General features: G+C 39.5%; 1 protein-coding gene across 1 annotated transcript in view; it reads left to right on the top strand.

Moving 5' to 3' along the window:
* Positions 1-13,681, top strand: part of Mitofilin (inner membrane mitochondrial protein mitofilin) — a 197,711-nt gene that overhangs the window by 77,789 nt on the left and 106,241 nt on the right. The window contains exon 5 of the mRNA XM_067143176.2: positions 4,455-4,619. Coding sequence (XP_066999277.2) covers positions 4,455-4,619 — 165 coding nt within the window. The remainder of the gene's footprint in view (positions 1-4,454; positions 4,620-13,681) is intronic.

Raw genomic sequence — 13,681 nt, forward strand, 5'->3', positions numbered from 1 at the left:
AATTGTCTTTTGAAGGCATTTCAATGGGCATTATTGCAGGCGACACCATTTCTTGTTCTTTCTCGCCACATTCCTGTACAACGTAACCACACTTTTGCGTCTTTCTGTAACTTCACTTTCTCATGCATGACTGGGCCCATAACAAATTAAGGATGTGGATCACAAAATGAAATATGAGGTCCATTACTTTGGAGTGTAGATTTATTTAATATAACGACCAAGCGAGTTAGGGGCACAGCTGTGAGTTTGCATTCTGGAGATAATAGGTTCGAGCCCCCCCTGTTGGCAGCCATGAAGTGGTTTTCCTTGGTTTTTCCCATTTTCACACAAGGCAAATGCTGGGACTGTACCTTAATTAAGGCCACGGCCGCTTCCTTCCCACTCCTAGCCCCATAAGAGCCATCTGTGTCAGTGCAACGTAAAACCAGTTGTAAAATATATATATATGAATGTGAAAGGAACAAGTTTAATACAATGAATCATTCGGAACAAGTCAAGTGATCGGCGCAGACTGAACAAACAATGGCTGCTCATCAAGGAGTAAACACCAAAGACTACAAATTAGCTGGTCGATTTAAATCATATTTAATACATCTCCACTGGTATCTCATTCAGCTAAACTGGGCTAAGCGGCTCAGGCTGGAGTGGAGGCTGTCGATGAGTCCAAGTTGGCAGATTTGATACCAGCTCAGATTAGTGCTATTTAAAGGTGCTCAAATGCACCAGCCTTATGTTGGTAGGTTTTTACTGGCATGTGAAAGAACTCTTGCGAGACAGAATTCTTGCACCTCAACATCATTGAAAACTCTGAAAGCACATAAAACCAATATTATAATTAGTATTATTATTTTCCTAGTGCTTGTGAGATATTTAAAATGAAAAGTATCATTGTGTAATTGTGGTTCCATGTAAAACTTGAGATACCATGCCTGTGTTTATTATACCAACAGACACGGAAAATTTCAAGCTTGTGTTTCTACTGTATATTTGTAGAAAATTGAAATTTGAATATTGCTAGAGGTGTTGGTTAACCAGTATTTGGTGAAACAGATCAGGGTTTTGACCTTTACAAAGAATTCTGTTGGAGGATTAGATCATTGCTGGTATAAAAGCTGTCTGTTGAATAGCTCCCTTTAGATTAAATGTGTCTTCTTCCTGGATGATATTTTTAAATTCCTGGTATATATTGTACTGTTTATCCTGGCTAGTTCAGGAGCGCCACCTGCGGTATGTTCGATGTTGGTCTACAATAAAAGCTAACTAAAATTACTTAAAGGTGTAAGTAGGACAGGAATAGCACTGGTTATGAGTGAATGAGAATCCAGAGCAAAACTGGGGTTTGAAAAATTAAATTAACTAAAACATAAAAATTCCACTATAAAACAAATTACAGATATTTATGTGAAGTCATCCAGTGACAGCGGGCCATTTACCCATCTGAAACCATTTAATCAGATCAGCAAGGAGCCCATGTGTTGGTTACTTAAACGCTATGCTGAAAACTAGATAAGCCTGGGTACATCTTGGTACATGAGATAAAGAACAGAAATCTTCACATATAGAAGGAAAATAAGAGTAAAATTACTCCCAGTGAATTAGGAACACAAAATATAAAAAAACCTGCTTTAGGACCTTTTTGAAACCCCCAAAAGAATACTGAGGGTAATATAGGTGCGGTCCCTTATTGAAGATGAGGTCTGAACGTCTCATTCCAAGAAAAAAGCATATGAGCTCGTCCCATAGCAATTGACAACAAAATGACAAGCAAAAACAACATCAATAAACAATCACAAATATTCCACTGGATCTGAAATAAACCCAAATAAACCCTGGTCTTGAGGGATTGGAGATGTAATTGAACTTCTGGTTCATCTACTGCGGCGATGTTCATTAACCTTACATAGACTGGGGGAATGAGAAGGTCGTCTGCCTCCCACTTTTCCAAACATAACATTCATCTGTCTGCAGATACACTTAGCTTCATGGCAAATATTCTCTCACGTCTGCTTATCGTCACAGGGCTAATGGGTCCCCTTTCTGCCCGTCAGTACAAGGCAGTGCCCAACAGAGTCAACTCTCATCCCTTCGCTAGGGAAGCTTCAAAACATTGCAGATGCTTATGGCCTTTCAATAACTCATAATAATATATCTCACTGGTCTGGTATAATTTTTCCCAGTCTTGTAATTCACATCAGATAGGCCTACTTGCTTGACCTCTCATCAGGCCCCCTTTCTGCCCGTCAGTACAAGGCAGTGCCCAACAGAGTCAACTCTCATCCCTTCGCTAGGGAAGCTTCAAAACATTGCAGATGCTTATGGCCTTTCAATAACTCATAATAAGATATATCACTGGTCTGGTATAATTTTCCCCAGTCTTGTAATTCACATCAGATAGGCCTACTTGCTTGACCTGTCATCAGGCTATCCGGAACATACTCAGTAAATCTCTTTCCTTCATGCAACAGATCTCAGTTCATGCCACGTGCATGGCCATGTATTAGCATGCTGGAATTATTGTGAAAACTCTTCTATTACAACGTTGAAATTTAAAATCTGCAGCTTCCTCTGCAATGCTGTAAATCTCGTGCACATTAATATAACATGCAATTCATATTCCTTAGGACGTCTAACACTCACAATAAGATTCTACCTGTTCGATAACTTATAAGGCACCTCCATCCTTTATTTTTATTTTTCAATTATCTTAGCTTCTCAAGCTTCCACAAATCACTCCCAGGTAAGAATAACACTGCTTTATATGATTGGGGAACAAACCTAATTTAACACCCTCGTAACTATATATAACTAATCCAGAGCTAGTAACACTGAAAAAACACATGCGTTAGTCCAAAATATATTTACATAATCACCATTAGGCATAATGAACACTTATTAAAAAGAAAAATGTTAAGTTTAACTGTCCTCCCCCCCACCCTCTCCCTCTCTCTCTTGCTAAAAAAATCTGTTCAAACTTATCTGTTACATTTTGACCTCATGGCTTCTCCATCTGAACTGGTTACATGGATTTAACCCATCAGTACGCTAACGTTGTCTTGGGCTGCAGGTTCTCGGTTCAGTTCCATAGTGTGTTCCATCATGTTGCCGTCTGCTTGAGCACATGGTTTGTGGGAAGGTCTTGTGCTTAATAAGCTCTAGTCGTAGATTCACCTACTGCCGGTAACTGCAATGTTGGCACGCAATTAATATTATTGTTTGCACACTCCCGTTGCTCCTAGTTTAACATCTCGTGGGTTAGGACTCAGATATCTTTAGAGGATTTCCTCCATCCGGGCTTATAGTTCGCCTCGTAGAGCTCCTAATCACGGATAAGTTACTGCAAATTTTGGTTGCCATCTGTGCACTAATTCCTCTATCAAAGTTTATTAAAGTATTTCTTCCTAGCTCCATGTAATTGCTATTGCTCACAGGCTATGCATGACGAGCCTGACCGACACTGTCTGTTATAACACTTGCTTTGTCTAACCTCGCAACACACCCTGTCACACCGTCAGTCTTCTAATGCACACCACGTCCTCCTGTAACCCTGTCTTATACTTTATCGAAAGTGACTCAATGCTAGGGGAAAACCAAGATTCAAGCGCTTCTTCTTTGTGGCGAGCTAAAGCTTGGTTCCCACGGTTTTCCAGCACACTAAATATTAATAAAGCAAAATGGATCAACTCGTGACACATTGTAAATTACTCCACAGTTTTCTATCATTTTATACTTGTGGAAATCTGCTCACATGAGTATTAGCATCAAGTTTTCATACCTTTCCAGGCCTGTCTTTTCTTATATATATGGTATCTGTGAATCCCAAGACAGCATTCGAGTCACTCTGTCCCTTATTCTGATTCCCCTGCTGTCTCGTATATCTTGCCACGCTCAAACTGGAACACGCTACCCCCCCCTAGGAACTCCAAGCTTCCTTTTGCGACTTTCTTGCCTTTGAGGCCCGTTACATTACTTCTACTACAGCTCATTATGCGTTAAATAACAGCTCTATCTACATGAAACAATATGGTTCAATAGATTACTTAAATAGCAGAGACTGCATTAGTTTTTACCTTTTTCTTATTCCATAATCATTCTTAAAATCAAGTGTTCTATTTATATCATAGATGTGGAAAGATGTTTCATCGTATTCACTCTTTTTTGTTGAAACTCATGAAAAGTTGTCATAGAATGTTTTCATATTGAATAAAACCAAACCAAATCAAACCCCATGGCACAACAGCCTCGAAGGGCCATGGGCTACCAAGCGACTGCTGCCCAACTCGAAGGCCTGCAGATTACGAGGTGATGTGTGGTCAGCACGACAAATCCTCTCAGCTGTTATTCATTGAATATGTAGTTCAAAAACCTCATGGTTGTCAAAAGAAAATTTTATTCATAATATATTTTATAACGAATGTTTGCTAACCAAAATATGTTTCTTTTCTTTTCTATTACAGTGGCTGTGACTGGTGAGAAACAAGAGAAAGTTGATGAATATGAGGAAGACTTGACAAAACTTCCCAAAACTCATCCTAGAAATTTGGTGGATCTTGAGGCAAAAATTTCAGAATCAGCATCACTAGCAATTGCTGCGTATAATGATGCTATCTGTGCTCTAAGGGGTAAGTATTGAATATTTTTCCTCATGTAACCTCATGTTGCATTTATATGTAGTGATGAAAGATTCTGTACATAATCTTCTAGAAGTCTAGATTTCTGAAGTGGGCTGGGGGAGTTTTTTAGGGTTTTTTAAACTCCACAAATAGAGGAGTTTATTTGGAAAATAATTGTGCAGATGTTGATTATACAGGCCTTGTTGTAAGGATGTAGATAATTTGGAATTATTTGTGAATAGTTGAATGGTGTTGCATGAGAGCCACCCAGATTTTAGACAAGTAAACAGAGAAAATATTGTTAGTAAAATGTCCAAGTGGAGACATAGCAATGAATTCTTCCGTTTTGATGCAGGTTCATTCAATGTAATAATTCAAGGCATAACTCAGTTATATATATATATGAGTATAATTATGAAGTGGTTCAAATATAACTAGGATTGATATGTTGTTCATCATCATCATCATCATCATCATCATCATCATCATCATTTCTCCTTTCTAGCAGGCTGGGTGTGGGAATGAACACCAAGGCTTGTTCCGTTTTTGTTGAAAGCAAATCCCTCTTTTCTTGCTGAAATTTTCCAGTGACTCAAATCCTTCTAGGAGAAACATACCATTCAAGAACCTGTGTGTTTGTCTTGTGTAAATATTTCAGAGAGAGAGTCGAGAATGAATCATTTGACCGTTAGCTGCAAACTTTTCAATCACCCCAACCTACATTGACGTACTCATGAGCTTACGTGGGAGAACAGATGTATCGATGTAAAAGAACATACTTTAATATCTGTTTAATAAGGATATACAACTTTATAAAAATAAATTTGTTTTGGATTCCAAATCTTGTAATTACAGGTGTCTAGACCAGTGGGGTTCCCTGATACCATGTTAAGGGTTTCTTGAAAAAGCATAAAATATTTCAAGAACAGTCATAACCCAACCATACACTACACACAAACTTTCCTAATGATTCAACATGTAGACTTGCTGCTGCCTAGTGCTGTGGAAAGAAGTTGGGCAGTATACTGCGGTTGGCTGAATTTCTTGCTTAGACTTGTCCAACAGTGGCCTCCGTTGGCAGTTATGCATACTTTTGGAATTTGCACTACTATATATTTGTTGTTGCAGCATGCTGTTTTCCATAATGCCATTATACTAAATTGTTATAGAACTATGTGTTTGCATGTAAAATAAATTATTGTGCTCCTAGCGATAAGCCCAAATATCACATTGATTTGTCATCCTCAACAGAATGATGTATTTAAAGAACTCTCTACTTTTTTAACTACCATGCAAGTTGGCCATGCAGTTAAGGGCGCACAGCTGTGAGCTTGATTTCGGGAGATAGTAGGTTCGAACCCTACTCTCGGCAGCCCTGAAGATGGTTCTCCATGGTTTCCCATTTTCACACCAGGCAAATGCTAGGGCTGTACTTTAATTTAGGCCACGGCCACTTCCGTCCCACTCCTAGCCCTTTCCTATCCCATTGTCACCATAAGACCTATCTGTGTCGGTGCGATGTAAAGCACCTTGTAAAAATCCTTTTTAACTAAGAGTGAATCTTTAAAAAGAAATGCTTTGCAGAAATATACCGTATTTGCTTGCATATAACTCGCACTATTTGACAAAAAATAAGCGTGAAAAATTTCGGTGCGTGATATATGCGGGGATTTGTGTGCAAGAGATCGTATTCCCTAAATAAAAAAATTTAAAAAAAATAAATTCAAATTTTCATTAGGCTATTGAAGCAAGACAACTGGCATACTTACCCTATTCGTTGTCACTGCCTTCAGTCTCTGAGCTATTCTCACGTGCATCATTCTGGTCACCATCCCATACTGCATCATCCTGACTTCTGTCCAATGCATTTGCGATGCCCGTCTTTAAGAAACACTTCAGAATAACGTCTGTCGACACCATGCCCGCATAACCCAATCACACACGAGTTCAGCTTACGGCCTCTTTATTTTTCCTGCTGGCGTCAGCTCATGCTCCCCTCCTGCGATCCATTCAGCGTACTATTTATGTATGTTCTCCTTGAAGGGCTTGTCGACGGAAACATCTAAGGGCTGCAGACAATGTGTTAGTCCACCAGGAATTACAATGAGATCAATTTTCATTTCCTGAAGACGTTTCTTCATATCTTCCACTAAGTGTCGGCGGAAAGTGTCCCACACTAGCATTGCTGGACGTCGAAGCAGTTCCCCTGTCTGTGCTCCCCACACCGTACAGGCCCAGTCCTGGACAAATCCATCCTTTCTCTTGAACCCATGCATGAATGCCTTTGGGAAACTTCACTTTAGGCACTGTTTTTCTTTTGAAAATAACGTACAGTGGCAATTTTATTTTGTCGGGGGTTATTGCTAGCATGACAGTGCAACGCTGTTTTTCACGTCCAGTTGTACGCACAAGCACGCTAGATTCTCCCTTCTTGTTGATGGTAGTGTTGCATGGCACGTCAGAGTTTATTGGGGTTTGATTTGCATTGCTAGTTTGAGATAAGAGGTACCGTATTTACGCGAATAATCCCCGCCACCGAATAATGCCCGCACCCTAATTTTAGGAAGGGTCATTTTAAAAAAATGAAATGAAATAAAGTTCCTTGCATCGAAGGAGTAACATAGGCATTATCAAACATTTTATATCACTCCACGATTTATTAAAGCTTAAATAAAAGATATAAACAGTACATAAATCATGGTAGCAGATACAAATTATAAACAGTACATAAGTTAGCGAAGTGCAGGATTCACATTTAAAAAAAAAGCAAACATAACATTATACTACGATTGCAGTAGCAGCGCCCGGCATCCTGCAATAGAAAAACCCAATTGTAATTGTGTATCTTAAAATGGCACAGAAATACACAATATAAAATAATGAAATAAAGATACTGTACAATAATGCTCCCTTACCTGTAATCTTCTTAGCATTCGTCATCACTGGCAGAATCGCAGTCTTCGCTGTCGTCGCAATCGTTCTCCTACAGTACATCGTCCTCAGTTCCGTCCAGCAAATTAGAGATCCCGCATTTCTTGAAACTCTTCTCCACCAGTTGCAAAGGAATGGAATCCCAAGAGCACGTTTTATCCATTCGCAAATCTGCCTCACTTCTGGGTGCTTGATTTTACCAGTAGGCGTAAATTCGTGCGCTTCGTCTGCCATCCAACGTGTGTACAGTTGTTTCACTACCGCCTTAAAAGGCCGGTTAATGCTCACGTCAAGTGGTTGGAGAACGGATATTAGACCTCCTGGAATTATTAACAAGTCCGTTCTACTCCTTGTCAAAACATCGTGAACTTCTTGAGTAGTGTGCCCGTGAAAACTATCTAAAACGAGCATACTTCTGAGATTTAGTAATGCTCCAGGGCGCCGTTGCCAAACCTGCTTTACCCAGTCTGCTATTAGGCTATTATCCATCCACCCTTTGGGTTGCGCTTTTACGATAATGCCTTTCACGTTTATTTTTGGAATGGTTTTTCGTTTAAATATGACGTATAGGGGTAGTTTTCTTCCATCTGCGGTTACACAAAGCATAACCGTACATCTTTGTTTCTCATGCCCGCCAGTTCTGACCATGACGTTGGACGCACCTTTTTTGTTTACAATACAATCAAGCGGCATTTCGAAGAAAATTGGTGTCTGGTCCGCGTTGCCTATTTGTGAAAGTATATAAGAGTTTTTCTTGCGTAAATTGATCACATATTTGTGAAAATTCAGAATTTTATCTTCATAATCTGTTGGAAGACGCTGAGCGATGGTAGTTTTTCTTCGAAAACTATAGCCATGACAAACATAAAATCGTGAAAGCCATCCACGGCTAGCTTTGAATCCCGTAACACGTAGTTCTTTTGCAATCGATTGGGTTTTAAGTTGGCACATTTCACTTGTAATGGCACATCCGAATTGTCTCTTTTCGTCAATATATGCACATAATCTTGCTTCAATCTCAGGAAACTTTGCTTTCTGTCCACAAAATGCCCGGCGATTACTACTAGTTTGCTGAAGCAGTAATTTATTTTTTAGCCAGTTACGAATACAGCTCTCGTCTATGTCATATTTTCTTCCTGCTGCACGATTTCCAATTTCTTCTGCGTCTTTTATAATCTGCAGCTTTTCTTTGGCCGTGAAAGACCTATAGCGTGTACCTTTAGTTGCCATCTCGAACATGTGATTCACTTCAACTGACGCACACAGAAGAATGACACTACGGCCCATGCAAGATAGGCGCATTGCACCATTTCCAGACGTTTTGACACGGCATGCCAGACGGGAAGGGCTATCATCACCTGTTGACAGGTTGCTGAGACGGCGACCATTTATGGCATGCTTCTGGCTGAGGCAGCGGCCACTCTGTCATCTGAAGTAGAGCCGCGAGCACAAAAGTGTAAACATTTTTTTAACCTGTTATATCTTTAATTCTAAAGCGATGACCTATGTTTTTCGTGGGCTTAAATGTTTCTCAAAAGTCTAAATTAATTCTTAACATCAAACCCCGAGAAAGAGTTGAGGGAAATTTTTGAGATATTAAGGAAGGTAAATGGGCGGGCCAGTTTCAATGCTGTAGGATATTCGCCGCTTTTATACATATCAAATATTGTTGTATGCGGAACATTTATATTGAAATCATCGAGGTCCGTCACTGGCTTCTTCCTCTCAGGGTTCTTTCCTGGCGGCCTGAACACTGCATTATTTTTATTTCCGTAGCTTGTTTTATTCTCTGTACTGTTGGCAGGCCGATACCACGCGCGAGTGCTCTCTTCTTCTGAGGCATGGCAACATGGCGTTCCTCACCTTACCCGCCTGCTACTGCATGCTTACAAAATACAAATAAACTCTAAATACTATTTCCCTCGCCTGTCGATGCAATACTTGTATTTTTGCTCTTCCTGGATCCATTGTACACATGCAAATACTTCCCTAAATTCGTTGGTTATAATATTTACAAATAAAACTCGAAACATTCACTCGTGACCTGCACAAACAGGCACCTCTTACTGAAATGATTCTATTCATACTACAAAGCACGCAAAAGTTACTGAGCAACCCTCTTCAAACCTCCTTCCCGGCTACGTTCTACTCTAATGTGTATGTAAGATTGTCAGTACTATACTGATAAACAAAATCGTATTTAATAGCAATATTTCCCGCTAGATTCGAGCTTGACGCAAATAAAACCCGCGCCCCAATTTCTTACCCCAATTTTTTTTTAAAACGTGCAGGGATTATTCGCGTAAATACGGTAATTGTTTTTCTTCCGCATTGCTATCGCATGGTGATGAAAGTCTATGATTTTGTCACTAAAATCACTTTGCATTCTCTGGCAGAGAGATGTTCGCCTTCGCAGACACAATCCTTTTCGTGTCATGAATCTACAGATCCAACCCGGGCTCACGTTCAGATTCAAACAGCTGATTACTCCTTTAATCGCTAGTTCATGTACTTTGAAATGTAGCATCTCGTGCGAGATACTAAAGCCATTATTTCACAACTCTGTAACATAACGAAGCAACTCGTCTTTCAGCTTAGGAAACTTGCCAGTTTTCGGCCCTTTGAATGCCTTACGTGTTCGATTGGTGGTTTCTAGTGCAGCATTCTGTTTACACCAGTAGCGAACATTAAACTCATTCACACTGAATTCTCGACCGGCAGCTCTGTTACTATGTTCTTAAGCATATTTTATCACTGAGTTTGAACCCGGCCGTGTAACTCCCACAAGAAAACTTAACTGGAAAATGAAAAGTGAAGTCAGAATACTGGTACTTGTCGACAAATACAACAGATGGACAATACCTAACACCATGATCACTTGACTGCCTGGACAGGGAAAAACTCCCAGTTAACGTGATCAGCTCTGCCGGATAGGTGGCGATAAGCATATTGACAAAGATGGAAGAGCGAGAGCGATGGCTGAGCATGGCTGACTGGCTAGGAATGCGGCTTTGGGGCACGGGTTTGCAAGTTAGATATTTTGGTTACAACAGCTAGCCTCAACCGTTCTGCAGGCTGAAAGAAATGCAGCTTCTTCTTGTACTCTCTCATACAAAGTACCGTAACAACAATTGGCACAGTCCCAATATTTAATGTAGGCACGTCCACGGAATACCCAAACTTTATTTTGTGTATATACCGTATGCCTTTATGACAACATCAGAAATTAATGCGAGTTATGTGTGGGGATTTTTTTCTGCAATTTCAAATGTTAAAAATGGGATGCGAGTTATATGTGAGCAAATATGGTATTTGTATAAATTTCTTTATTTGTAATGCTTTTATATAAATATAATGCTTTTGTTAACAGATTTTGCAAGTCATAAAAGTAAAGAGAATGCCTTGCTATGTAGACTATTTACCCTTGATGGGCAGTAAATATTGTCATTGCCACCAAACATTATGGACATGGATTTATCACAAGTTATTTTGATCTAACGTTCCTTGTATTTTACTGACTGTTTCGGATCAAATACTTTTCTTTAAATACTAATCAGATGTATTTGTATCTTACCCTTACATGTTGAGTTTAGTACGGTAAGTCGCAATACAGGGGTTGTAGCACAAGTGCACATTTCCGCAGGCAATCCACGTTGTTCTTACATCTTATCTAACACCTAGTTTTTGACACAACACACACTGCCAGCTAGCTTATTTTTTCCTTGTCTGTGGGTGGAATCTTGGAGATGAAATGTCTCTCTCTTATCCTAAAAATCTGTTTATTTTTTTTACCCCCTGTGTAGATGGGGTGTGGCACATGGTTCTCTTCTGTCAAGCCATACGCTACCGTGAACAGAAATCGAGAAGTGTCAATCTCTTCCCAACATTTAGGGCTTTCTAAATGACCAGGCTGTTGTCAGTAGCATTGTCCAACATGTGAAGGAACCATTTTATAACATTTCACAGTTTTCCTCATAGATGGATGTGCATTTCTCACTTGATCTACTAAATCTACTCCCCCGATATTTTATTTTAATCGTCCATTAAGTTAGGTTTGAAAATTGCTAATTTTGCGATAGGATCAGTCTTCCATGTATCCACCATTCCCACCGTGGAGTGACAGTTGGAGTCTGATCTTCTATTACTCCATAACACATAACATGAGAGGGGGTAGTTGCCTTACTTCCATTTCTTTCCTCTGTAGTTTTTTGGCATTACCAACTTTTGGTAGTCCAACCCTTGTTTTAATGTTCACAACCCCGTTAGTTCTAACAGTTCCAATTGCATTCATTCCTTTATTATGGGGAGCTATAAATGTTTTGGAAAACTGTACTAGTTGTCCATACATATACTGTCCTGCTCTGGTTTAGAAGTGGATCCATTAGATGCATTAAAATTGAACCTGAAAGCCACAAGTCCTGGTTTCTGGTATTGTCTGTAACTTTCCCTATGTAAATACTGCTATCATAAATATATCCAATCCCACTCTTGCATAAATCAAAACTTTTGATTCCAAACCTGGCCCTTTTCGTCCTAATGAACCGTCTCCACTCCAATCACCATAACATTAGACTTTCATCTATGGTTATTCTTTGTCAGGCTGATAACTGTCTCTAAATTTATTTATGAGGTGTGTAAATAGAGGTTGGATTCTTTGGCATTTTATCATCATTTGGTGTATCAACAGTGATACGGTGCAGAAACTGAAGTACTGAAGGGAATGTATTTTCTGATATACAGTTCTCAGTGAAATGTGTAGAAAGCATTTTGTCGGTTGACCAGCACATTTCCATTAATGGTTTCTTGACAATAGCCATTAGTATAATTAGTGATAAGAGAAAAGCTATAATTGTCATCACCAACATATACCCATTTGTGGATTCTACTTTTTGGAGTTAATTTTTCTTTTGAGATTTGATTTTCCCTCACTTTTCCCTGATATAAATTTGTTTCTGTAAGTATTAAATTGATTATTTCATTATGAAATGTTTAAAAATTTTGATTGGTGTACTGTCAACAGTTAGTTCTGTGTGTGTTTGAACACCCACTGTTCCATTGGTAATGAGGTTTCATGTTTGGGCCATATATAAAATATAGTCTCAGATCCGCTCCACTACACACACACACACACACACACACACACACACACACACACACACACACACCAAAATAACAGGACGTATACCTCTGATAATTCCCGTAATCACAAGGGAAATTAAAAAAGACTTGTAGAAAAATAAACAAGGTGAAAATCTTGCTGGAATCAGCCAACAAGAGTTAAGTACGAATAAATTGGCTTCAGGCCAATATGCTCTCATCCGCACAAAAATAGCTGCAGAAACCGTAACACTGGCTCATTAGACCATGGTGAGCTAGTTAAATGGCCTCCACGCTCGGCTGATTTTACTTCCACAGACTTTTCTTGTTATGTGAAGATTGAAGTAGAAGGTTAAATATTGAAAAATATACTGTAATCAAACCATGGGGTGTATTGTTTCTTTGTTCAGTATTTCATTCCTTTTACATTGTTGTGAGTAAAATGATGCGTGATGGTGTGGTGGTAGCGTTGTATCTTCATGGATGTTAAAATAATAAAATGACATTACCGAGACGAACAGATGACATGAGAAATGAAAATGAAAATAAATAATCTGTGGATATTGCCTGTAAGAGATAAGGACAATTCCATGCGAGTCAAACGAAGAAACTTGTGCATTTACACGGAGCTTTATCTCTGTCTCTGTATATCATACAATCCATTTCCCGTTCCTTCCCTGAAGCACAGCGGTAGACTGCGGTTTGTGCTCTAGCACAGCAAATACGGTGAGTTTGTCAGTTTGAATCGTGTGCCCAGAAGTAAGAAAGTAATATAATTTTCTCATAAAGAAAAATTACCGGGCGAGTTGTCCGTGCGATTAGGGTCGCACAGCTGTGAGCTTGTATCCAGGAGATAGTGGGTTCGAACCCCACTGTCAGCAGCCCTGAAGATGGTTTTCCGTAGTTTCCCATCTTCACACCAGGCAAATGCTGGGGCTGTACCATAATTAAGGCCATGGCCGCTTCCTTTCCATTCCTGGGCCTTTCCTATCCCATCGTCGCAATAAGACCTATCTGTGTCAGTGCGACGTAAAGCAAATAGC

The sequence above is a fragment of the Anabrus simplex genome, chromosome 3 (genome assembly GCF_040414725.1).
Source record: "Anabrus simplex isolate iqAnaSimp1 chromosome 3, ASM4041472v1, whole genome shotgun sequence".
In the NCBI taxonomy this organism is placed as follows: Eukaryota; Metazoa; Arthropoda; class Insecta; order Orthoptera; family Tettigoniidae; genus Anabrus; species Anabrus simplex.